The following is a 23812-nucleotide window of genomic DNA, read 5'->3' on the forward strand; positions in this document are numbered from 1 at the left end:
GGACATGAAATTTGAATTCACAGAAATGTCAAATCGCTGCACTTCCATTTGCTAGTTCTGTGAAAAAGGGAAAGATACTTAACCTCTCTACGCCTTAATAGCTTTATTTGTAAGAGGCATTACTTTCTTGGGTTGGTGGGAAGTTTAGGCTTAAAATCGACATAGCACCTTGAACATCACAGGTGCTCAGAAAATATTAGCTTTACTGATACTAATCATTATTGCCAGTTTACTTGATCTTACTGTAAAGCTTTCGTCCATTTGAGATATCAAGGAATGATTGATTGGTAAACTTGGCTCAGCATAAGGAACAAACAGGAAATATATTTTTTCTGTGTCAAACACATACAGAAAGAACTAAAGACAATGTAGGAAGTGGTGGGCAGGAATGAGATTATCTAGTTAGAGGGTAAGTATGATGTACAATGAGTAACCCTTAAAAAAAATGTATGAATAAGCCCTCTGAGTTTCCAGATGTAAACAGCACACCTCTGAATAATGAGGCCTCAGCCATGGACACGCTCCAGGGATTCCAATAATTTCTCTTCTGCAGCTCGTTTTTGCAAAGTCTTCTCCATGGCCCATGACTTCTCTTGCTGTTTGAAGAGTCAGGAAAGGAAAGAATATTGAGACCATTATTATATAACATACAGACATGGCACAGTTTGAATTATAGGACCATATATCCTTTCTAGCACATTTGCTATCCGCCTTTCATTCAAGTGGTTTATTAGCAGAAGGCTGAGTTAGAACCACAGCCCCATAATTCAGAAGCCTGTTGTTAGTTCCCTGGGTATGTCCATATGCAACTATTTACTGTGGGTTACAGGGCCAATGTAACTTCTCTGGAACATTATAACATTTGTTTAAAATTTTGTTCCTACAGGCTTTTATTGACCTACAAGTATGTTTTAATAAATATGACAAAATTATATGATAGAACTGCTTTTAAAATAACAGTCTGTAAAAGAAAGAAAGATAGTCAGTCTTCAAGGGTCTGTCTGTGCCTGGTGCATTTCTGCCTCTGGTGGATTCTAAAGTAGAGGATCTCTGATGTCTAACTACCTGAATGTGACAGGTGGGATCTATTTTATAGCTGACATCTTTAATGCTTGATACATCTGTCCATCTGTTAGGAACATTAGTCAAAAATTTAATAGGAGACATATTTATTAAAAGTAGAATTACAGCAGATCAGATGCTGAGCACATAATTATGTAATTTTTATAAACATGTTTTACATAAGACCCATGGTAAAGATGCTTATGAAATACTTATTACTGGTATATTTTCCAAATCTAAGAGAGTTTTACTTAAAATATTTAGTTTTAGATAAACTTCAAAATTTCTAACATGCTAATAATTTTTATTACATAGACATGTTAATGAATTTCTTTCTTCAAAAGTTTAACATTTGAGGCCACACTAAAACTTTTAATGCAAACATCATGCTGAAGCCTTCTCATTCTAATACTGGTAGAAAGAGGCAGCTGCCTCTTCCACGGGGCTTATCGTCGGGAAGGCTCACTTTATATGACTTCAAAGTGAGATAAGCGCTATAGAGTAATTCTTACGGTGATAGTATTGAGGAGTAATGAGTGGAGTTCTTTTCAGAGAAGTTCAATAGGAGGCAGCGGAAGGGGAAGTGGGGAAAGAGGGCGTACTTGTATTCTAGGCTTCTCGAAGGAAGAACAGGCCTGAGTGTTCCAACACAATATAGAGTTTGGTGTGCTGTAGAACAGACAGGCCACTAAACCTAGGGGAGAGAAGTAAAAGATAGGATTGAAGAGGAGAAGCAGCACCAGCTTAGGTACCACTTTGTAGACCATGGAGAATAATTTGACTAGTTAATGTACATATGGGTCTTTTAAACAAGTATTTATACTTAATGGATTATTTGTATAAATCCATTTTTTGCTTCTAGTTTCTTTCTACCTAATATACTGTAGATCACAGAAGATTAGAAAACTATATTTAATATTTTAGTGGCTTTTCTTCATTGTACAGAGAGTTAAGAGTTCCACAGCAAGCACTGAAATGTTACTTTTGAGCAAATTATTACTTTTTATAAAGTTTATGAAGGACTTAGGTTAATGAAATTTGAATTCTGGGGAAGTTTACAAGGTCTCTCTTCCCTCTGTTTAATCCTAGGAAATATTGTGTATTTTTTAAAAAATGAGAATGGGAATGATAATCTCAATATAATTGAATACATGCTACAAATAATGAGACAATTGAAAAGAGAGCTAAGTAGGGATAAATAAATTAAGGGATTAAGAATTAGAAAGCTTTGGCAAAAGTAGCAACACTATCTTTTTGGATACTTCTGTATTCTCCATTACTAGATTTTTAAACAAATCAGTGTTGCTTTATGTAGTAGAAATCATTCGAATCAAAATTATCTTTAGAACAGTCCAATTTTTAGCCAGGTGGTAGTAAATATACGAAAGACAGAAATTTTTATTTTGTTTATTTTTATAATATTATTAGGTTTGTTTACTGAGTGAGTAATTGAAACTCCTGCTATGCTGAAATCACAAATAATTATATATTACTCCTATAATGTAACTGAGAAAAACAGAGTTTGGTCCCACAGGTGAGTGCAATTAAGCTAAGCAAACAGAAGAAATAAGGCCATATTCCATACAAAAACAACAAATGTTTCACAATATGTCAATATGGTACTGCCATATCCTTAATTAGAAATAAATTTTTACCTAAATAATATGGCCTTGATACTAGTATTTGATTAATACCTGATTTAGGAGGTTCCAATCTTTATTTAATACCACAATGTCTACTGCTGAACTATAGTAATATTTAGTATCAATCAGAAACAATAGTTAGGGGCCAAAGAGGTAAAATCCTTTTAGACTGCACGTCTATACATATCTACAGGGAGAATTAGACACAGTTTCTGCATGTCTTTACATCGTTGCTCAGAATTAGAGTTCAGTAGGATTAAAAACATGTTTTCATTGGTTAATCTTAGGTTATGTTTTATATCCAAACATGTATGCTATTTTGAGGGAGTAGATCTTTATTGTGATTATTATGTTTCAACTGTTAAGAAAAATCCTAGTATACGATTGCTGAACTGAAAAGTTAAGGATATTTCCTTTTTATTTGTTCATTTAGTAACTATTATTTTTTAATAGAGATGGGGTCTCACCATGTTGACCAGGCTGGTCTCGAACTCCTGGGCTCAGGCAGTCCTCCCGCCTCAGTCTCTCAAAGTGCTGGCATTACAGGTGTGAGCCACCACGCGCAGCCCTGAAAAGCTAAGGCTATTTAACAACTTTCAAGTAATCATTATTATTATTCTTAAAGTTGAACTAGATTAATTTTAAGAGAGGCAACTGATATTTGACACAACTTATTAGCATTTAGCCAGTCTGAGGCTACTCTCATGGACATCCCTGCCTCTGGGAGGGAAAATTGTGGATTTGGGATGTTCATGATATAATACGTTTTTATATTTACATTTATAGTATTATATATTATTATATGTAATATATAATAAAATAATATATATAAAATAAAACACTTTATAAATAAAGTAGATATTGAATTATACATGTTATATTACATATAATGTAATTATACATATTATATTACATATATAATATAATATGTATAATTCAATATCTACTTTATGTAAACCATATGAAATCTATATCTTTCTAAAGACCTATATCTGATTAATGCATTCATTTAACACATATTTACTAAACTTACAGTAGTCCCTCCTCATCTATAGTTTATCTTTCCATAGTCTCAGTTACCCATTGTCAACAATAGTTTGAAAATGTTACAGTATTTTGAGAGAGAGAAAGGCTGCATTTATATAGCTTAGAGTATATTGTTATAATTCTTCTATTATTATCCATGTATCTATAATTGCATCATTATTATCTACAATTGTTAATCTCTTACTGTGCCTAATTTATAAATTAAGCTTTATTGTAGGTATGTATGTATACAAATAAAAAAACATAGTGTACATAGGGTTTGGTACTATTATCCATGGTTTCAGGCATCCACTGGCAGTCTGGACATATACAGCACAGATAAGGGAGGACTACTGTATACTCTATGCTTGGGATATATCATTGAGCAAAACAGAGTTTCATGACATCTTGGAGGTAGTATTTCAATGCTACAAATGTTTATTAAGATGTTTGTTGCAGCATTATTCACAATAGCCAAGATTTGGAAGCAACCCTAATTGTCCATCAGCAGATGAATGAATAAAGAAAATGGTGTACCCATACACAATGGAGTACTACTCAGCCATAAAAAGAATGAGACCCTGTCATTTACAGCAACATGGATGGAACTGGAGGTCATTATGCTAAGTGAAATAAGCCAGGCACGGAAAGACAAACTTTGTATGTTCTCACTTTATTTGTGGGAGCTAAAAATTAAAACCATTAAATTTGTGGAGATAGAGTGTAGAATGATGGTTGCCAGAAACTGGGAAGGTTAGTGGGGAGAATGGGGAGGGAGCAGGGATGGTTAATGGGTTCAAAAAAAATAGGATGAATGAATAAAATCTAACATTTGATAGCACAACAAAGAGACTATAGTTAACAGTAATTTAATTGCACATTTTAAAATAACTGAAAGAGAGTGGATTGTTTGTAACATAGTGAACAAATGTTTGAGGTGACAGACACCCCATTTGCCCAGATGTGATTATTATGCATGTATGCCTGTATCTAAATATGTAATACACCCCATAAATATAATACATGTACCTAATATTTACCCACAAAAATTAAAAATATTTTTTAAAAAGGAAGGATTATACAAAATAGAAAAAAATGAGAGGAACATGTAATTTGGGCTTACCAATATTTCTATGTAAGTTCCTTGCAACTTACTATATCCACTATAGATTGTATAAAAGTAGTTGTATGAAAGTTGAAGGTGAGGTCCACAAATATTTAGACTATCTTTTTTATTTCCTGAATGTACTATAGGTTATTTATATTTTCTTACATTTTTAATTCTTCAAGTTACCAGACATTTTGCAAACATTTACATGGCAATATGCACTTTTCAAAGCTCAGAAAACTTTCCTTTTCTGATTGTTCTTCCTTCTACTGTATATATTAAAATTTGAATTTCAGACCTACATTAGACAAATATATACAAAGTTTAGGCCACACCAGGAAGTGGACAGATTAGAGTGTATTAAACATTTGAGAAATAGGCTTATGTTTGGTATTGTTTTATTTTTGGTTTGGATTTTTAATTTCCTATTTCTTATTTGTGCTTCATTCAAATGGATTTATTTGATGTCTCCAATATTTGATTTCCTTTTCTTTTTCACACAACTGTGTGTTTGCTCATTAGTAAAAGTTGAGTAACATACAGTGTTTACATTTTAATATTTAATTGTTGGATGAATCTCACTTCAAGGGGTAAAGGCTATAGTTCATTGACAGTGATGAAATAACCTAGGTGGCTTTCATATAAATAGCAACGAATGTGTACAATAGTTACATTACATGGTATATTTAACAACAGTGCTAAAGAGTAAGATGGGAGTTCAGTCTTTCCTGATGGAGATACACCTGAGTGCATTCAGAGAAAATTTGGTTCTGCAAGCTTGAAGGAAGTAATTGTTATTCAACAGAAATCAACTAACTTTGCATATCAGCAAAATACACACACATACTCTTAGCTATTTTCTGAGTGCTCTGGAACTGATATCAAAATAACAAATATATATTTATGAGAAGTAGAAATGCTGTATTCTTTTCAGCCACATAAACTCAGTGTAATTATGAAATTAACTTTGAGAAGATGTGAAAAAATATTACTTCTTAACCAAGTAAAGATCTAATAAAAACCTCAAATTTTATATCAAGTTACATCATTTTTACATGCACATTTGTACCCCAAATGCCACGTCATTAATTAATTTTTTACTGTTCATTTCTAGATGGAAGACTGTATTTGAAAACTACTGTCATGTACTGAATCTTTCCTGTTGAAGAAATCCATGTTATAGAAAAGAACTTTGCAGTCAGACATTCGTCATGGGAAAGTTCAGAAAAAATAAAGTCCTTTTAAGGGAACTTCCTGAATTTTGTGTATTAATGTTCTTTAAAAGTTTAAGTATTCTACAAAAAAAAAAAAAAAGTTTCCTCCATTGATTTTCACCTGTGGTTCATACCAGAGACCTGAGAATGTTTGTAAATGTACAAGTATCAAAGTTCTTACAGTTAATTACTGCAACTTGCTGCTGGACAATTGTATACAGAGTTAAAGGCAGGTCTGAATAAGACCTAGCTTTTTTTTTTTTTTTTCTAATGGAATGAACCATTTTCCTCTTCTGAAAATTCTGTATCTGAGCACATCAAAAGACTCTTGTAGCAGTGGTTACCCAGACTTACAGAATTATGTCCTCCAGAAACCAGCAAGAACACTTGGAAAGAACTTGTAGGGGGCATAGAGGATTCTTGAAAAAAAAAAAATACAAGAGTGATATTCTGTTACATTCAATTTCAAACTCTAATTGTGGGTTTTCTCCTGAAGAATTTTTTTTCACATACTTTCCAAAAGACCAACAAATGGATGTTGACAACAACCCAATGAAATAACATTTTGCGTATCTGAAAAGAAGCATTGAATATAAGCCAAAAGGTTTCGCTGAAGGTCTTTTCTTAAAAATAAAAAAAAAATATATAAATGTAACATGTTTTCATTCCAAACTGGTAGTGGTAGATAGACTTAAAGATAATAATGTTGCTTCTTATTCAAACTGTTGGTCATATGTACAGTATATAAACATAAAACACACAAGGAAGGTATTATGTATGCAGTAGTATACTAGAGTTTAGGAAAATGAAAATTTTAGAAAATATGTTTTGTCACCCTGTCGGTCAGAAAGACGGCTTTCTGGTTTTAACGCATGCAGGCATGTAAATATTTGTCTGGAGTCACAGTATTAATGAATGAGATCTTAAGCATCTGGTGGCATCAGAACTCTGTGTCAGCCACTTTTATTTGTATATTGAACCCTAGCTAGTGCCCCAAGCTGCACTATTGGGAATGGATTGTGGCTGAACAGCAAATCAAAACACCAGAAATATTTTTATATGTTAATGTCATATTATGTTAATGTTGCTGAAAACAAAATCTAACAAACCTTGATGTACCAGTCCAATACCATGTAGCGCTGAGTGATACAGTTAAAATGTGCTGTGCTTCCCACCCTTGTCAGAGGGAAGGGTGGCTGTGTGTTATTTTCACTGTCTTTTTGAAAGTTACAGTATGTGTTTTCACTTTTGTGCAGATAACTGGAAGTAAAGCAGCAAACAGTGCTTATCACATGCTAAAGTTACCTTCTCTTTGTTTTTTGCATATCTGGTATTACACCTTTAAAGACTGATATGAATCAGTACAGTCACTATACATTTTATGATTTTTCTGTCATCTTATAATTGTATGATCGTAACGTTATTTATTACCACCAAACAGCAAAATCTTCAATGTCTAAGAAAACTAGCTTAAAATGTTTAAATATAGTTCTGATTGGGTATTAATTACTTGATTAAGAAAAAATTAACATTATAGATATTCTAGCATTATGCTTCTATACCTTTTAGGTCTTCCTTGCAATACTGGAACGTAATTCTTTTGTGTAGCTCACTATTAACCAGCTAAGTTCATTTTTTTGATACCATAAAAAAGTTATATGTATAGTTCCTATTTTAGCTTGCTTACAAAGGGAGCATTATTTTTATTTAAAGTATTGTTAGTAAATGCTTTGTAGAAACTTGGTTTTCTAAGCATAGTTCTTCCATAACCACCTTTTGTTGTTTGAGCACAAGAGATTATTTTCCTAGTTCTATGTATTTTTTTCCCCTATATGCAGTCTTTAAAGGGTTACAACACTTAAAATTGAATGGACTTGTGTCAAGCTTTTGCATCATACATTTTTTGAAAGATTTTTTAAAAAGCCTACAACTTACATATGTAGTAGAATCAGCCATTGCTCTGCTCCTGGCATAGAGTCACCTGTTACGTGGATTAAATAGTTTTAAAATGCATACTTTGAAGACCTTTGAGAATGCTTTAGTGTTTGATTTGAAATAAAAGGAAATTTTAGCAAGGATTAAAGAAAAAAGCTATCAGCTGTATGTTAAGAGAGACTCTTACTAACATGTTGTAAATATTACAATTCATGAAATGTTATTGTAAGTCTGTAACTTAATTTTTTCCCTATTTTAGTTATACAGGTTGGTTTGGAAATTTGTGTTTTGGCATAAACAAGTAAAATGTGCCCATTTTATGGTTTCCATGCTTTTGTAATCCTAAAAATATTAATGTCTAGTTGTTCTATATTATAACCACATTTGCGCTCTATGCAAGCCCTTGGAACAGAACATACTCATCTTCATGTAGGACCTATGAAAATTGTCTATTTTTATCTATATATTTAAAGTTTTCTAAAAATGATAAAAGGTTATTACGAATTTTGTTGTACAAAATCTGTACAAAAATCTGTTTTTACATCATAATGCAAGAATTGGAAATTTTTCTATGGTAGCCTAGTTATTTGAGCCTGGTTTCAATGTGAGAACCACGTTTACTGTTATTGTATTTAATTTTCTTTTTCTTTTCAACAATCTCCTAATAAAACTGTCTGAAATCTCCCTGTGACTTTATTTACAGTTCGCCTTTATTAAATTTTGTGAAATGCATAGCATTGAAGGAATATTTACTTTCTAATGGGAGGCATCTAAAAACAACATAAGTCAGCTCTTTGCAATGCAAGGGGAACAATGCTCAATGATTTTATTTAACATGCAACTGCTTCTATCTCTAATATGAATTACTGTGGTGAAAAACATCATAAAAGCACACTCTGTAGTTATTGTTTAACAAGCAGATTTTCCATATTTTGTTTCTTGCCAGCTAAGCAAACTGCCCACATATACATGATTTATTTATGTACATTTCTCAGTTTATGAAGCTGTTATTTGTACCTTTTTTCTTTATATTCTTATATTCCCATGATTCTTATTTCACAAAGCTTTGTGCTGAATAATGTAAAGTAGACACGTTGATGGAACAAAATATATTATTCCCATATCTATGAGTGGAGATTTGTAACTCTAACTCAGTGTTTTGCTTTTGATCTCTATCATTGGAAAAAAAATGCCTTTAGAAAGTTTGAAATTACAATATCCTTTAATAATATATAAACATTTTAATCAATCAAAAGTGCAGTGTTTGAGGAAATCTCGGGTTGCTATCTCTGTGAATATTCTAAACATTCCCAAGAGAATGGAAAATGAATTTTTCTGTCTAAAGGTATGATTTTAATGAATTCTTGAAACAATATATTAAATTATGATTTTTTTCCTTAATAAAACCGAAAATGTTTATGTGACCATTATAAACACATTTTTGTCTTCTGTCATCATATGTTTATGTCAGTAAGACGAGCACTAGAACATCATGCAGTCTCCGGATGTTAGTGAAACTCAGTGAGAATTTAGGTTTGCCCCCACGTGTTTTCATTGAGACTAGCAAATTTATAATGTTCACAAACCTATTTATTACCAGAGGAGAGTATCTTATAAATATAAGTTATATGGATTGCATTTTTAAAATATGGGAAATGCAGATGTTCATAGAATCAAAAAGCTGTTGTAAATTGCCTTGCAAAAATATCTTTTCCTTGTGTGCAGGCTTGGTGGTAACATTTATCTTTGCTATATGACTCGTATATAAAAGCCAAACTTATCGTCATTTATTCATTTAAGCAGATTCATGAATAAAGCCTCCATTCTACACAAAGCATTGCACTAGACATTGTAATGACTGAAGTTGAAAGCTTATAATTTTGTTGGAATAAGGAATCTTACCTTCAGGAAAATAAGATTCATTGAGCATTTTTTTTTTTTTTTTTTTTTTTGCTCTGTAGTGGAAATAGAACTGATATTAAAAGGGTATTGCCATAGACAACTTCCCACTAGGTGGTAACAATCTAGTGATCCATTTTATACTTTAACCTTCTAAAGAACAGAGGTATTTGGGAGTCAGGCAATTGGTTAGGAATTGAGAAAAAGGAAAGATATATTTTCCCCTATGTAAAACATCCTATTATTTTTGCCATGTTTGCTCATTTATTTCAATCACATAATTCTTACCAATGATCACAAATGTTATTTTAAGGTAAGTAGCCTGTTTAATTACAGAACAACAAAAAAAGTTATCAACAAACAAAAGTTCCTGATATGTTTAGGCTATTGCATATAGATATACAGTATTTAATCTTTATCTCTCAGCATCAGTATATAGAGTAAGTAACTGCTTAAAACAATTCAAAGAACACAAAGCATAAGTTCCTAAATGCCAACTGAGTGATTTAGGGTGACATTTGTAGTGGTAGCATCATTTACATTCAGAGATTAATGAGCTGAAGATTTTGAGCTGAACAATTTGATCAGTTAGGACTCTTCTGGTGGGATATAATAAAAACAAACTTCTGCAAGATTAAAGAGCAAATAAAATGTGTTATGTTACAAAGAAAGAAAGGTACACATGGACCCGAAGACAACAACGCAGTCAGACCCCAGGGACCAGGGAACAAGGACCTTCTTCTGCCTTCACTTTTCTGCTCCTTTCAGTGACTCTGCTTCTTTCTCCTCTCATTGCAGACACATTTGCTTCTCTTGTTCATCACTTGACTCTTCTATTATTCAAGAGCATAAGACCCAGCCCACAGGAATGAAAAATCCTTCTCTCTGTCTTGTCCTAAGTCAGATTCCCTGAGAGTTCTGATTGCCTCGGGTCAGAGCACATGCCAGTAAGGTACCTTGGCAGTACATTAGATGAGTTTAGGGAATTTTAGAAATTATTGTGTCTAATTAAATTTGAATCTCTGGGGTTGAGGCTAGGGCATCAGGATTTTTAAGTTCTTCAGGTGATTCTAGCAAGCAGCTAAGTTTGCAGACCTCTGTCTGGGAGGGTGGCAAATATCACATTATAGAAAACAATTAGTGGAGGTCCTGCTGTGGGGCAGAGAAATAGCTGGGGATAAGTGTGCAATGTGAGCTGTGCACTCACACTACTAATGCCAACTAATAGTTCTGTAAAATCAATATTTTTGAAATTTAATTTTAGCATTGTGAACTTAATTCTGAATTAAATACAAATTTGCAATAGGAGGAATGCAATGATTTTTTCTAAATAAAGTTATTGATAAATCTGACCCCAGTGCCAACTGCGCATGGAGGTAAAAATTCTGTCTCAGTCATTGATTCACCTTGCCTCTGAATGTCCTAAACATTCTTCTCAGTTCATCCCATTTGGGGAGAATCCCTGGTTTTTCATGCCTAGGATTAGCATCTGAGAAGCGGCCCTAAGCCCTTCTCAGAGAGTCTACAGGTTTGTGGAAGCAAAAGTTATGACATAGTCTGGTGTGGTTCTCAATGTAGAAAGGGTAAATATTTAAGACAATTATATTAATGGGGGAGTGTAAAGTTGGGCGAAAGGAGGTAATGTTTTCATACATAGCTCACACTGGCAAAATATCAGTCAATTCAAGTAAACTGTGGTAAATTCTGCAAATATAATGAGGTATCTACAGCAACCACTAAAAATGCTCTATTAATATACACACTCAAAAACACCGTAGATTAATCAAAATAGAATTCTATGCTATAGTGAGGTTAGCTTGCAGAGAAACAGTAAATATTTTGGAGAGTTGATCCAGACTGTTAAGTTACTTTGCTAGTAGTCTCTAGTTCTCTCTTAGGTATTTTGGTTGCTCTTCCATCAATGCTAATTGTGTGACAAACTTTGTCTACTACATTAGGCAACAGATGACCACAAATCGGATGATAAATCTCCATCACCGTGCATTATCCCTATTGCCTGTTTATTTTGTGTAGTCACTTTTGATACTATATTTTAAACTTCTATTTTAAAAAACAAGCAAGGACTTAAATGGTAACTATTTAGCTATTGAAAGTTATTAATTTGGCCAGGCACAGTGGCTCACGCCTGTAATCCCAGCGCTTTGAGAGGCTGAGGCAGATGTATCACGAGGTCAGGAGTTCAAGACCAGCCCGGCCAAGATGGTGAAACCCCGCTTCTACTAAAAATACAAAAATTACTCTGGCATGGTGGGTACTTGGGAGGCTGAGGCAGAGAATTGCTTGAACCCAGGAGGCAAAGGTTGCAGTGAGCCGAGATCACGCCACTGCACTCCAGCCTGGGTGACAGAGAGACTGTCTCAAAAAAAAAAAAAAAAAGTTATTAATTTAAAAAATCCCATTGTTAATTTCTACCATGAGTATGGGAGCTGGGAGAAGACTGTCAGCCCTTTTCTTACTAACTTACCTTGTGGAATTTATAAAGAAAAAGAGAATCACACTGAGTTGGATTTTTCAGCTAAATTCCTTTGGCTATCATGTGCCTGGGTTCATGTATGCTGAATGGTTTATGGCTCCTTCCATTAATATATTTTTATGCTTTTTAATGTATGTTTTACCCATGTACCCCCCCTCCCCACCACCACCACATACGACTACAGAAAGACAATAGGTCTATATCAGAGCCAAAATAATAGTGATAATCATGGTCAAGCTATCTTGGGAAATGAAGGTCCCTGCAGTATAGAACAAGGCAGGGCAAGACCAGAGAAAATGATCAAAGAACAAACGGGTATATGGTGTAACAGCACAATGTATTTTTAGGGGAGAAAGGAGAGAAAGGTGCAGAGAATTTTTTCGCCCCCGAGACAGGGTCTTACTCTGTCGCCTAGGCTGGGGTGCAGTGGTGCCATCACGACATACAGTGGCCTTGACCTCCCCAGCTCTGGTGATCCTTCCTCCTCAGCCTCCAGAGTAGCTGGAACTACAGGCCCACATCACCATTACCAGCTAATTTTTGTAATTTTTTGTAGAGACAGGGTTTCACTAAGTTGCCCAGGCTAGTCTGAAACTTCTGGGCTCAAGCCATCTGCCTGCCTCACTCTCCCAGAGCGCTGGTATTACAAGTGTGAGCCACCACACTTATCTGAAAATTCTTAATTGACTAACAGAAATGATAATTTAACATTTAGATTTTGTAGGTATTAAAAGCTGACTGTGATTTGGGGGGCACCACCCACTCCTGGGGAATCTTTCACCTGCAGTTGCCTTGATGAAGCTAGATGCACTTCCATTTTGATGGGTCACCTAGCACTCCTCTTTTATCTGCTGAGCATTCACTATTAGGCCTAGCTATCTTCTGTTTATTCTTGAGTCTGTGTCACATTCATCTACAGTAAAAACTCCAGCATTATTACTTTGACAGACACTGGGAATGTTGAAGCACTCCCCATAATGCAGAAAATGCTCTGACTACCTTTGTCAGAGCAACAAACCAGACACATATTGCTACATTAAAATTCAAGCATTAAACAGACACTGGTCCTCTGCGTCCATCAACTTCTAGGGGACAAATTGAGTTATTTAAGTGGTCCCATTGAGATCTCTTCTCTAGACTTTAGATGAAAGACAGTTATTTTTCTCATCCTCTAGGTGTCTGAAGGAACTTGAACCCAAAGAGACCCTCAGCCCTAATCAACAATCATAACCTCTGATTCTTTATCTCACCTCTTAAACTTGTTTTACAATCTGGAGGGGGTAGAAAAATAAAGGACACAGTATTAGTTTCTAAATATCTATTTGCAAATTCTGATGATGATCTTGCGTCTTGCCTTGGGATGTGGTATCAATTTTATTTATTTATTCGTTTAAAAATATTTTTAGCCGGGCGCGGTGGCTCAAGCCTGTAATCCCAGCACTTTGGGAGGCTGAGACGGGCGGATCACGAGGTCAGGAGATCGAGACCATCCTGGCTAACACGGTGAAACCCCGTCTCTACTAAAAAAAAAAAATACAAAAAACTAGCCGGGCGAGGTGGCGGGCGCCTGTAGTCCCAGCTACTTGGGAGGCTGAGGCAGGAGAATGGCGTAAACCCGGGAGGCGGAGCTTGCAGTGAGCTGAGATCCGGCCACTGCACTCCAGCCTGGGCGACTGAGCGAGACTCCGTCTCAAAAAAAAAAAAAAAAAAATATATATATATATATATATATATATATATTTAAATGTTTTCAGATAATTGTATATTATAAGCATTTATAAGAAATAACACAGAGACATCCCATGAATTCTTCCCTCATTTACCCTCCAGGTGAACTATTGCATAAATATAGTACAGTATTACAATTGGGAAATTCACATTGATCTCATCTACCAACAAGATATCACCTGTTTTACATGCACTAATTTGTTTATATGTGTGTGTTTAGATATATATTTTATCAAGTGTGTAGATTCACGTGACAATCACCACAGTCAAGACACAGAACAGTTCCATCACAAGGGTTCCTACTATTATATTTTTTCAGCTACAGCCATCAACTTTTTCCCTATTTGCCTGAACACTGGCAAATGCCTAATCTGTTTTCCATCTCTACAGTTCATCTTCATAAGAATGTTGTCTACATGGAGTCATACCGTTGGACACCTTTTGAGATTGACTTTCTTTTACACAGTGCAGTGCTCTTAAGATCCATACAGGTTATTGACTTTTCAGTAGTTCATTCTTTTTTTATTGCTGGGTATTATTCCATGGCATGAATGTACCACATTTTGTTTAAACATTTGTCTTTTGAAGGAAATGTGGGTTGTTTTCAGTTTGTGACTTTTATGAATAAAGCTCTACTTATATTTACGTACATCTTTTTTGTATCAGTTTTTATTTCTTCACTCCCAAGAATGTAATTGCTGTGCCACATGGTGATTGCATGTTTACTTCCATGAGAAACCATCATACTCTTTTCCAGAGGGGCTGTACTGTTTCACACTTCCATCAACAACATATGAGTGACCTAGGTCAGGCAGAAGCTCAGTTCTTCTCTCTGCCCATTGACACAAGGCATGGGAGGGAAAGAAGCTCACACCACCTTTCTGCTTACTTGATGCAAGGTGAATACTCACACTGTACCCCAATGACAGGATTGGGGTGGGCGATGAATCTAAGTGGTAGCTAGCCTTGCCTTGCACTGCCTCATTAAGTTTCATTGCTACCAGTAGGTGGGGGTGGAGGCTCAACCAGCCCCAGCCAGAAGAGGGAAGGAAGATTAGCTCCCACCTGGTTAACAGTGGGATCACAGCCTACCTCCTGCTTATACAGATGGGGAAGTGGTGTTGAGGGTGGTGGTATTGGGTGGAAGATCAGCTTTTCACTTGCCCCACTAAATATGGAGTATAGTTGGCTGTGGGGAGTGACTTTTCTATTGGTGCTTGGCTGTAGTTGGTCGTGTATGGCCAAAGAGGTTGTTTTGTCCACCCATCATTTAACTGGTCCTTGGAGTAAGGAAAAAGACTGACCTTAGAGAATTTTATGTTTGGGTCTCTTTGCAGCTCTTGCTTGGAGACTTCTGTAGGTCTGTGAGATACATGGGAGGCAATAAGGAAACCCAGGGAAGTCACTTCAGTATCATTCTTAAGGCTTGAGGCCCCGCGGCAGTCCACATTCTTTCCACCTTTCAGAGACCCTCTCTATGCTTGTTTGTTGTTTTTTTGTTCAGAGTTCTTAGTTGTAAGAAAGGATCTGGGAGGAACAGTGCTATTCTCTTTGCCAAAACCAGAAAAAGAAGTGACTTCCCTGGTTGTTTTTGTTTTATTTTGTTTTGTTTTTTCAATCTCAGTTAATTTTGTTTTGTTTTGTTTCAGTATTGTCACAATGGAAGGGCAGAACTTTAACAAATGAGATCATATGGCATTATTACTTGCTAAGATAAATCTTTAAAGCAGTCATGAACAGAAACCAACACAGAATCTGCAAGACATCAAAATGTTTGTTATTTTAAAATATGCATTTATGTAATAGTACTATTTTGCAAAGTAGATTGGGCATGATCTTGTAGTTAATGCGCAGGCATGTATTGTCATGAATTATTTCAAAGCCAAAGAAAATGTGAAAGACTCACACCCTTTATCTAAGGTCACCAATTGTTAATATTTTGCCCTATTTGCTTTCTCTCCCCTCTCCTTTCTACCAGAATATGTAAGCAGCTGTGAATTATTTTAAAAATATATTTGATACATTATAATATTATTTAACATTATTTTTATATTAAAATGACACAAATTTGGCCAGCAGGAACTCTCTCAAGCTGGCTTTTGCGTCCTTTCTATGGGTCTCCATTAATTGTTGAGTATTTGCTTGCTTGGAGCTCAAGAAAATGTTCCAGCCTTAGCTAATACTTTTTTAACTGCTTGAGACCTTAAAAACCACGATTTCGTCCAGGCACCATGACTCACACCTGTAATCACAGCACTTTGGGTGGCCAAAGTGGGCAGGTAGCTTGAGTCCAGGAGTTCCTGGCCAGCCTGGGCAACATGGCAAAACCCCATCTCTACAAAAAATAAAAAAAATTACTCCGGTATGATGTAACAAGACTGTGACCCCAGTTACTCAGGAGGCTGAGGTGAGAGGATCTCTTGAGCCCAGGCAGCAGAGGTTGCAGTGAGCATAGATTATGCCACTGCACTCCAGCCTGGGTCACAAAGTGAAATCGTGTCTCAAAACAAACAAAAAACCCCAGCTGTTTATTTAAAGAGTCTTAACTGTGGAACTTCCGCAGAAAGTAAGACTGATATAGTTTCATATTACATATAGTTAAATATAGTTGATTTTAAAAATTCACACTGAAGATCTGTTTCTAGAGGATTCAGTAAGTTTGTTTTTATTTCTACCACTGTAATTATTTTTATTTATTCTGGTTTTCTGGGATTTCGTTTTATTTATTCATTTTTTAAAGGCTGTGATTCCTCATTCGGTTTTTTTCTTCCCGTAACAGCTTGGAAATCACACACTCTATTTTCACATTCTATTTCTATTTCATTAGTAGTTATTCTTGAGTTTTTAAGTAGTTTTCTTAACATAACAAAGGGTACAATATTTCCATATATTTATTTTTTCCAAAAAATACAATGTCCTTGAAATATCTTCATTCCATTTCCTCTCCTGATATTTTTGATGCTCTTTTATTTCTAATTTTCATTTTTCCCTACAAGAACTTACTATTGTTAACGGTTGGTCATTTTGTGTTTATATTATTATTATTGTTTATTTTCCTTATTGTATCTTTGACTTCCTGTGTCATTTTTTTGTTTCTGAAGATTAGGTTCAAACATTTATTTCCTTAATGGAGTTGCATAATATTCTTTATTTTTCGCTAGTCTTAAAATAGCTTTATTTTTCCCCTCTTCTTGGACAAAAAATAGTTTTGCTTAATGTTCAATTGGATGTTGCCAGTAATTTTTCTCTTAACAATTTATATGTTCTTCTTGCTGGCTCCTGGCACCAACTGGTGTTACGAAAGTGTAGTTTAAATATTATTCTTTGTAGGCAATTTGTCTTTTCTCTCTGGATTCTTTTAATAACTTTTATTTGTCTTTGGTGTTTTGCAGTCTGAAAATAATTTGTATAGGTGTGAACTTATTTTTATTTATTATATTTGGAAACTAGTAGGCTTCCCAAATAGTTGAAGAGATGCTTTTTTTAAATTTAGAGCATTCTAAGACATTATTTCCTCAAGTGATGCCTGTGTCTATTTTTCATAAGGTTTGCAACTTTCTGGAATCCCACTGTAGTTCTGTATGAGACATTTCTATGTTAACTTCCAAGTTTCTTAAACTTATATATACTATGTCTTCAACTGTACTTTATTCTATGTAATTTTCTTCTGATTTCTCTTTCAATCTACTAAATATCTCTTCAGATTTTTATAGTTTGCCATTTAACACTACAGAGAATATTCAATATTATTATATTTTCATTTTTTGTAAGTCTCGTTGGTTTTTTTAGACCTTCTAAGTTGCTCTTAATAGTTTTTTTTTTTAATCCATGTGTTTGGTTATTTCTTTTATTTCTTTAGATATTATATACATTATTTACCTAGATTTGCATACTTCTATATCTATTTATTGATAAAGATATATTTTACTTTGCTTCTGAGAATTCCAGTATCATGTATTATTGAGGTCTGATTATGTATTCATTACTTCTACGATCCCCTCTAATTTCCTATTTCTTAATAGGTTAAAAATTTAGATTTTGTAAAGTTAGATAGAATAAATAAATTCTAATATTTGATATCAGAGCACAGTGACTATAGTTAATAAGAAAGTATTATGTTTTTCAAAGTAGCTAGAAGAGAGGACTTGAAATGTACCCAAAATATAGAAATCATAAATGTTCAAGGTGATGAATATCCTAAACACCTTGATTTATTACTACGTGTTCTAAGCATGTAAAACATCACATGTACTCCATAAGTATGTACAAATATTATGTACCAAACAATTTGAAATGTTGATTTTGAACTCATGTTCATTGGAACTTTATCTGTGGGAATTCTTGAAAATCTTGTTTGACACTCTGATGCTACGGAGAAATTTTACTAGCTTCTGCTAGATACTAGGGACTCTTTTAACTAAAATCTAAATTTAAATTATCTTTAAATTCTTTTAGTCACAGACATAATGCAAATTTGAGGGTAAGTTTAGTGTCCTAAATCTTCAAATGAGATTCCTTTCTTTTTTACCCAGACTTACAGCTCATATTTATTTTTTTCTGACATCTGCCTTTAAGAGATGGATTTTTACCACTTTAAGTTTTTAACTTAGAGTGTAGACTCTCTGATTCATGGGTTTATGTGAAATTCTCCACTCAGACTTTATTTCCCATATGCCATAATCATGCTTTGAAACTGAAACTCCTAGTTACCCATGGATCTATAGATGGCTCAAAGACAGATATACTTTCTATCCTTCCTCTTTATCAGATTTTATTTTTTAATTTTTAAAGAAAAGAACCTTTCATGGAACCTATGTCTAGTCATCTGACCACTGTTTAACATTCTTATTTTGCTCTCTTATGTTTCTGTCACATTCAACTTGCTTGGCTGATATTGCACGTTCTAGAAACTTTGAAATTTTCTGCCCAAAATTTATAATTTTTTCCACTACAACTTTTATTTATAATGCTGGAAATTCTACTGCTTGTACAACATGGCTAGGCATTCCTTTCTGTCCCAACTTTGTCTTGTTAGCTCTTTTTAAATCTTAATTTTGGATCAAATCTGATGCCAATTTCTCAGATAGCATTTCTTGACAATCCTTTCTATCTAAATTAGTCAACAAAGGCCACAGGGCTCTCTCACAAGGCAAGTGACTACATGATTACATCTAAAATTTGATTATAATGCTTTTTCTCCGATTTTTTATAATATAAGTCTTCAAGGAAACAAATTCTGTCTTCTTTTGTTATATCTGTTGTATGTCAAGTTTGTAAATGATTTCTTGTATTTGATTAACAAATGTTTGCAAAAATAATTATGAAATTGTAAACTAACTGGCCCTAGAGATGTTCTATCATTTAATATAATCCTTTATTTTATAGAGGAAAATGTTTTTAAGACCACTGGGCATTCATGGTCTGAACTAATGGTTTATAATAGTCAAGGCACTTTCACTAACTGTTGACAGAAATCTCACATCGAATTTTCCTAGGTTAAAAAGGGAAAGCATGTCTCAAATTCAGGGTTTTGGTAGCATCTTTTATAGTTCAAATCAGGGCCTCAATAAAATAATCAAGATACTTAGAAAAAAATTATCCAGTGACCATTTCTGTTTTCCACCACTTTCAAGATTCATACAAAAGTGCAATTCCTTTTAGCAATGATGCTATTGTATGTACCTAGATTCTATTTAGGTAGAAAAATAGAACATTTCTTCACCAACAGTGTGGCTAAAATAGCTAATTTTTTTAACCAAATAAACACCATCTCTTTTGTTTGTGTAATGATGTTGTGAATAAGTATTTCCAGGTCAACAGCTTCTAAGTAAGATCATGTGACTGAATTTTAGTCAGAGAGGTGACTGTCTCCTCAAATATATGGACATTAACACAAGGCTATAAGAAATATGTATGTCACTTGTAGGCCTGGCCTATTGAAACTTTCCACTTATTCTTTGTATTCTCTTTTCTCGCATGGATGCTGCCCTCAGAGCTGCATTAGAAAACACATTTGGTGACAAAATGTTTTGCACGTGCCCATTTCCTTAAATGCATGTGTGAAACACAGTCCTCCTCCCTACCCTTCCACTTTCCACGTGTTTATTTGGGTAAGAAGTTACTTCTATTTATTTAAAGAAAAGCACTGTGGCCAGGCACGGTGGCTCACACCTGTCATCCCAGTATTTTGGGAGGCCAGGGTGGGTGGATCACCTTGGGTTGGGAGTTTGAGATCAGCCTGACCAATATGGAGAAACCCCATCTCTACTAAAAATATAAAATTAGCTGCACGTGGTGGCGCATGCCTGTAATCCCAGCTACTCGGGAGGCTGAGGCGGGAGAATTGCTCGCACCCGGGAGGCGGAGTTTGCAGTGAGCCAAGATCCTGCCTTTGCACTCCAGCCTAGGTGACAGAGCGAGAAAAAAAAAAAAAAAAAAAAAAAAAAAGCATCATTAGAAAAATTGCTATTATTATAAACATAGAATCGTTCTTTGTTTGGCTTTTATTATTTAAATCTGTTCCTGTGTCTATGCCTAAAAATTGAATATGTGAAATTGTTGCTGTATTGATTTGAGTCTTATAGCTCTAGAATTAGAAAAGAATTAAATCTATTAAAATCATTTTATGTAAGAATGGGAGAGGATGAATTATTTATTGTGGACATATTGCAATATTTTTACCAGAAAAAAGTGAAATGCCAGATTGTCTCCACTCAGTATCCAGTGTGATTGTTAATGAGAGGCGAAGGAAATAAGTAATATTTTAATTTTATTTTTTAAGTTTATATTTTTTCATGGCTAATTGACACATACGATCTCATTTGACCACATGCCCTTCTGAATTGTACAATATAGGCCATCTTATTCACATTTTACAGTTGTAGGCATGAAGTTGAATAAAGTTTAAGAAATTTCTGTTTACTAAGTGTCTCTGAATTTCAATGCAAGGAAAATTTTAATTCATTTGAGGTTTTATGTGACTGTAATAAAAGAAGTGAAACTACATAAGAAATGCATGAAATCTCTATTTGCTGACTCCCCTTTCTGTGGACTTTCTGTTCTCTCTATATTCTTGCAGAAAAAGTGAAATGCCAGATTGTCTCCACTCAATATCCAGTGTGATTATTGATGAGAGGTTCAGCAAATAAGTAATATTTTAACTTTATGTTTTAAGTTTATATTTTTCATGGCTAATTGACACATATGATCAGATAACTGGTGAGGTTGAAAAAGTAAGCAAAATACAAAGACAGAGATGAAGAAGGTGAAGAAAAGATGAAAAACATAATGCAAGAGTGACATCCTCAAGATGGGGGAACCCGGCCTTGGTCCTCCCACAAAAAACAATTAGGCATTTATTCACAAATGAAAAATTAATCTCTGTGTGATCTCAAGAGTTAAGAAGTTATAACAACAAAGTGGAACAAAAAGATGGGGAATAACCACACTAAATGTAGGAAGAAAAGTATTATTTTATTCCCTATGCAGGCACAGCTTAGCATCAATTGGGGGGGAACACTGGTCTGTGAGTACCCCTAGTGGGGAGAAGAAGAACACAGTGAGCTTCCCAGGCTTTCAGGGCACTGCCTGAGGACACACTTCAGTTTCACCTCATCCAGATCACTGGGAGATAGTCATTGCTGAGACATCAGGAGACAACTAGGAACAAAGAAGGATAGGGCTATCATTATCAGCCATGGGGCACATGCTATCACTGTCCACATTGGCTTGCTGTCCTTTGCTGCTGAGGAACTTAATAGCCATTACTTCTGCCATAGACCTTCTGGAGAAGGACACAACAGCACATCCTCCTGGAGAAGGAGCCACTGCTGCACCACCCTGAGACTCTCTGTAACTATACACAACTGGATGGTTGTCCCCTGTGTGTCCATGCCCCAGATACCAGTTCCACAGCTGCTAAACAAACAACTGTACTTCAAACACCTGCACCACTACCACATACTTGCTCCTTGAACACTAGTGACAGTGCTGCAGCAAGTGCACCCATGTCCCAGACCCAGGGGCCTCAGATGTGCCTGTGTTCCACACCATGGCTTCATGGCAACTTCATATGTGCTCATGCATTAGACACCCATTGCACACTACCACAAATGTATTTGTGTGCCAGGTCTCATGCCAAGAAGGATTCCCATTGGCCTGGCCTCCCCTAGTCAGGGATAAAAGAGGACAAGGAGACCCTAGCAGACATTGCCACCAATATGGACAACTGAAGCCTTGACCACCAAGGGCTCCTGCAGTTTTCACCAATTAACCCCAGCTAATGAAACTGCACAGAGATTGTGTCACTGCGTCCTCCCTAGAGCCATAACTGCTACAACGCTTCCCAGATGGTGCCCTCAAGCCTACTTGTAAGTGAAGTTCTTTCTCCATTGAAATCAGTCTGCAAAGTCTGGGAGACGTGACTGTCTCCTCAAATATAGACATTAACACAAGGCTATAAGAAATACAAAATATCAAGGAACATGATACCACCGATGGAATGTCATCATTTTTTAGTAATGTATTCCAAGGAAATGGAGACATGCTTAATTAGGAAAAATAATTATCATAAAGAAACTAAGCCACAAGATAGATAGACAAGTAAACAAAATCAGGAAAGAAGAAAAATCCCCAATGGACACAAATAAGTTCAACAACCATAAAAAAGCAAAATAGAAGGAAATTCTAGAGATGAAGAATACAATCACTGAACAAAAAAGTTCAAGAGAGAGCTCCAAAAGTAGACTTGATCAAGCAGTAAAATCAGTGAATCCAAAAACAGATTATTTTAAATCTCACTGGTCAAGGTAAACATATAAACATAATACAGATTAACGTAACAATGTGATGGTGTTGTATAACTGACTCCAAAGACTCCAAATCCTAATGTAATTAAAGTTAAAAGATAAAAATCTGTTAATGTATATACAATATTAAAAGAGTCACATTCTGATTACAAGAACAAAAATGGAGGTTAGTAAAAGTATAGCATTTTGTGTGTGATTAAAATTAAGTTGTTATCAATTTAAAATAGAAGCTTATTTATTTATTTATTTATTATTTTACTTTACTTTCGGGATACAAGTACGAATGTGTAGGTTTGTTACATAGGTATATGTGTGCCATGGTGGTTTGCTGCACCTCTCAACTCATCATCTAGGTTTTTAGCACCACATGCATTAGCTATTTGTTCTAATGCTCTCTCTCACCTCACCCCTCGACCCCCCAACTTGCCCAGTGTGTGTTGTTACACTCCCTGTGTCCATGTGTTCTCATTGTTCACCTCCCACTTATGAGTGAGAATATGTGGTGTTTGGTTTTCTGTTCCTGTGCTAGTTTGCTGAGTATGATGGCATCCACCTTTATCCATGCCCCTGCAGAGAACATAATCTCATTCCTTTTTATGGCTGCATAGTATTCCATGGAGTATATGTACCACATTTTCTTTATCCAGTCTATCATTGATGGGCATTTTTGTTGGTTCCGTGTCTTTGCTATTGTAAATAGTGCTGCAATAAAGATATGTGTGCATGTGTCTTTATAGTAGAATGATTTCTATTGTTTTATGTATATACCTAATAATGGGATTGCTGGGTCAAATTGTATTTCTTGTTCTAGATCCTTGAGGAGTCACTACACTGTCTTCCACAATGGATGGACTAATTTACATTCCCACCAACAGTGTAAAAGCATTCCTATTTCT

The 23812-nt window shown here is 35.0% G+C and overlaps 1 protein-coding gene across 5 annotated transcripts in view; it reads left to right on the forward strand.

The window, feature by feature from the left end:
• Positions 1 to 8672, forward strand: part of LOC105481766 (dachshund family transcription factor 1) — a 510299-nt gene extending 501627 nt beyond the window's left edge. For all 5 annotated transcript variants that reach the window (XM_071081253.1, XM_071081252.1, XM_071081254.1 and 2 more), the window contains one exon: positions 5954 to 8672. In XM_071081253.1, coding sequence (XP_070937354.1) covers positions 5954 to 5991 — 38 coding nt within the window. In that variant the 3' untranslated portion in view covers positions 5992 to 8672. The remainder of the gene's footprint in view (positions 1 to 5953) is intronic.
• The last annotated feature ends 15140 nt before the right edge of the window (positions 8673 to 23812 follow it).

Source organism: Macaca nemestrina, chromosome 16 (genome assembly GCF_043159975.1).
Source record: "Macaca nemestrina isolate mMacNem1 chromosome 16, mMacNem.hap1, whole genome shotgun sequence".
Classification (NCBI taxonomy): Eukaryota; Metazoa; Chordata; class Mammalia; order Primates; family Cercopithecidae; genus Macaca; species Macaca nemestrina.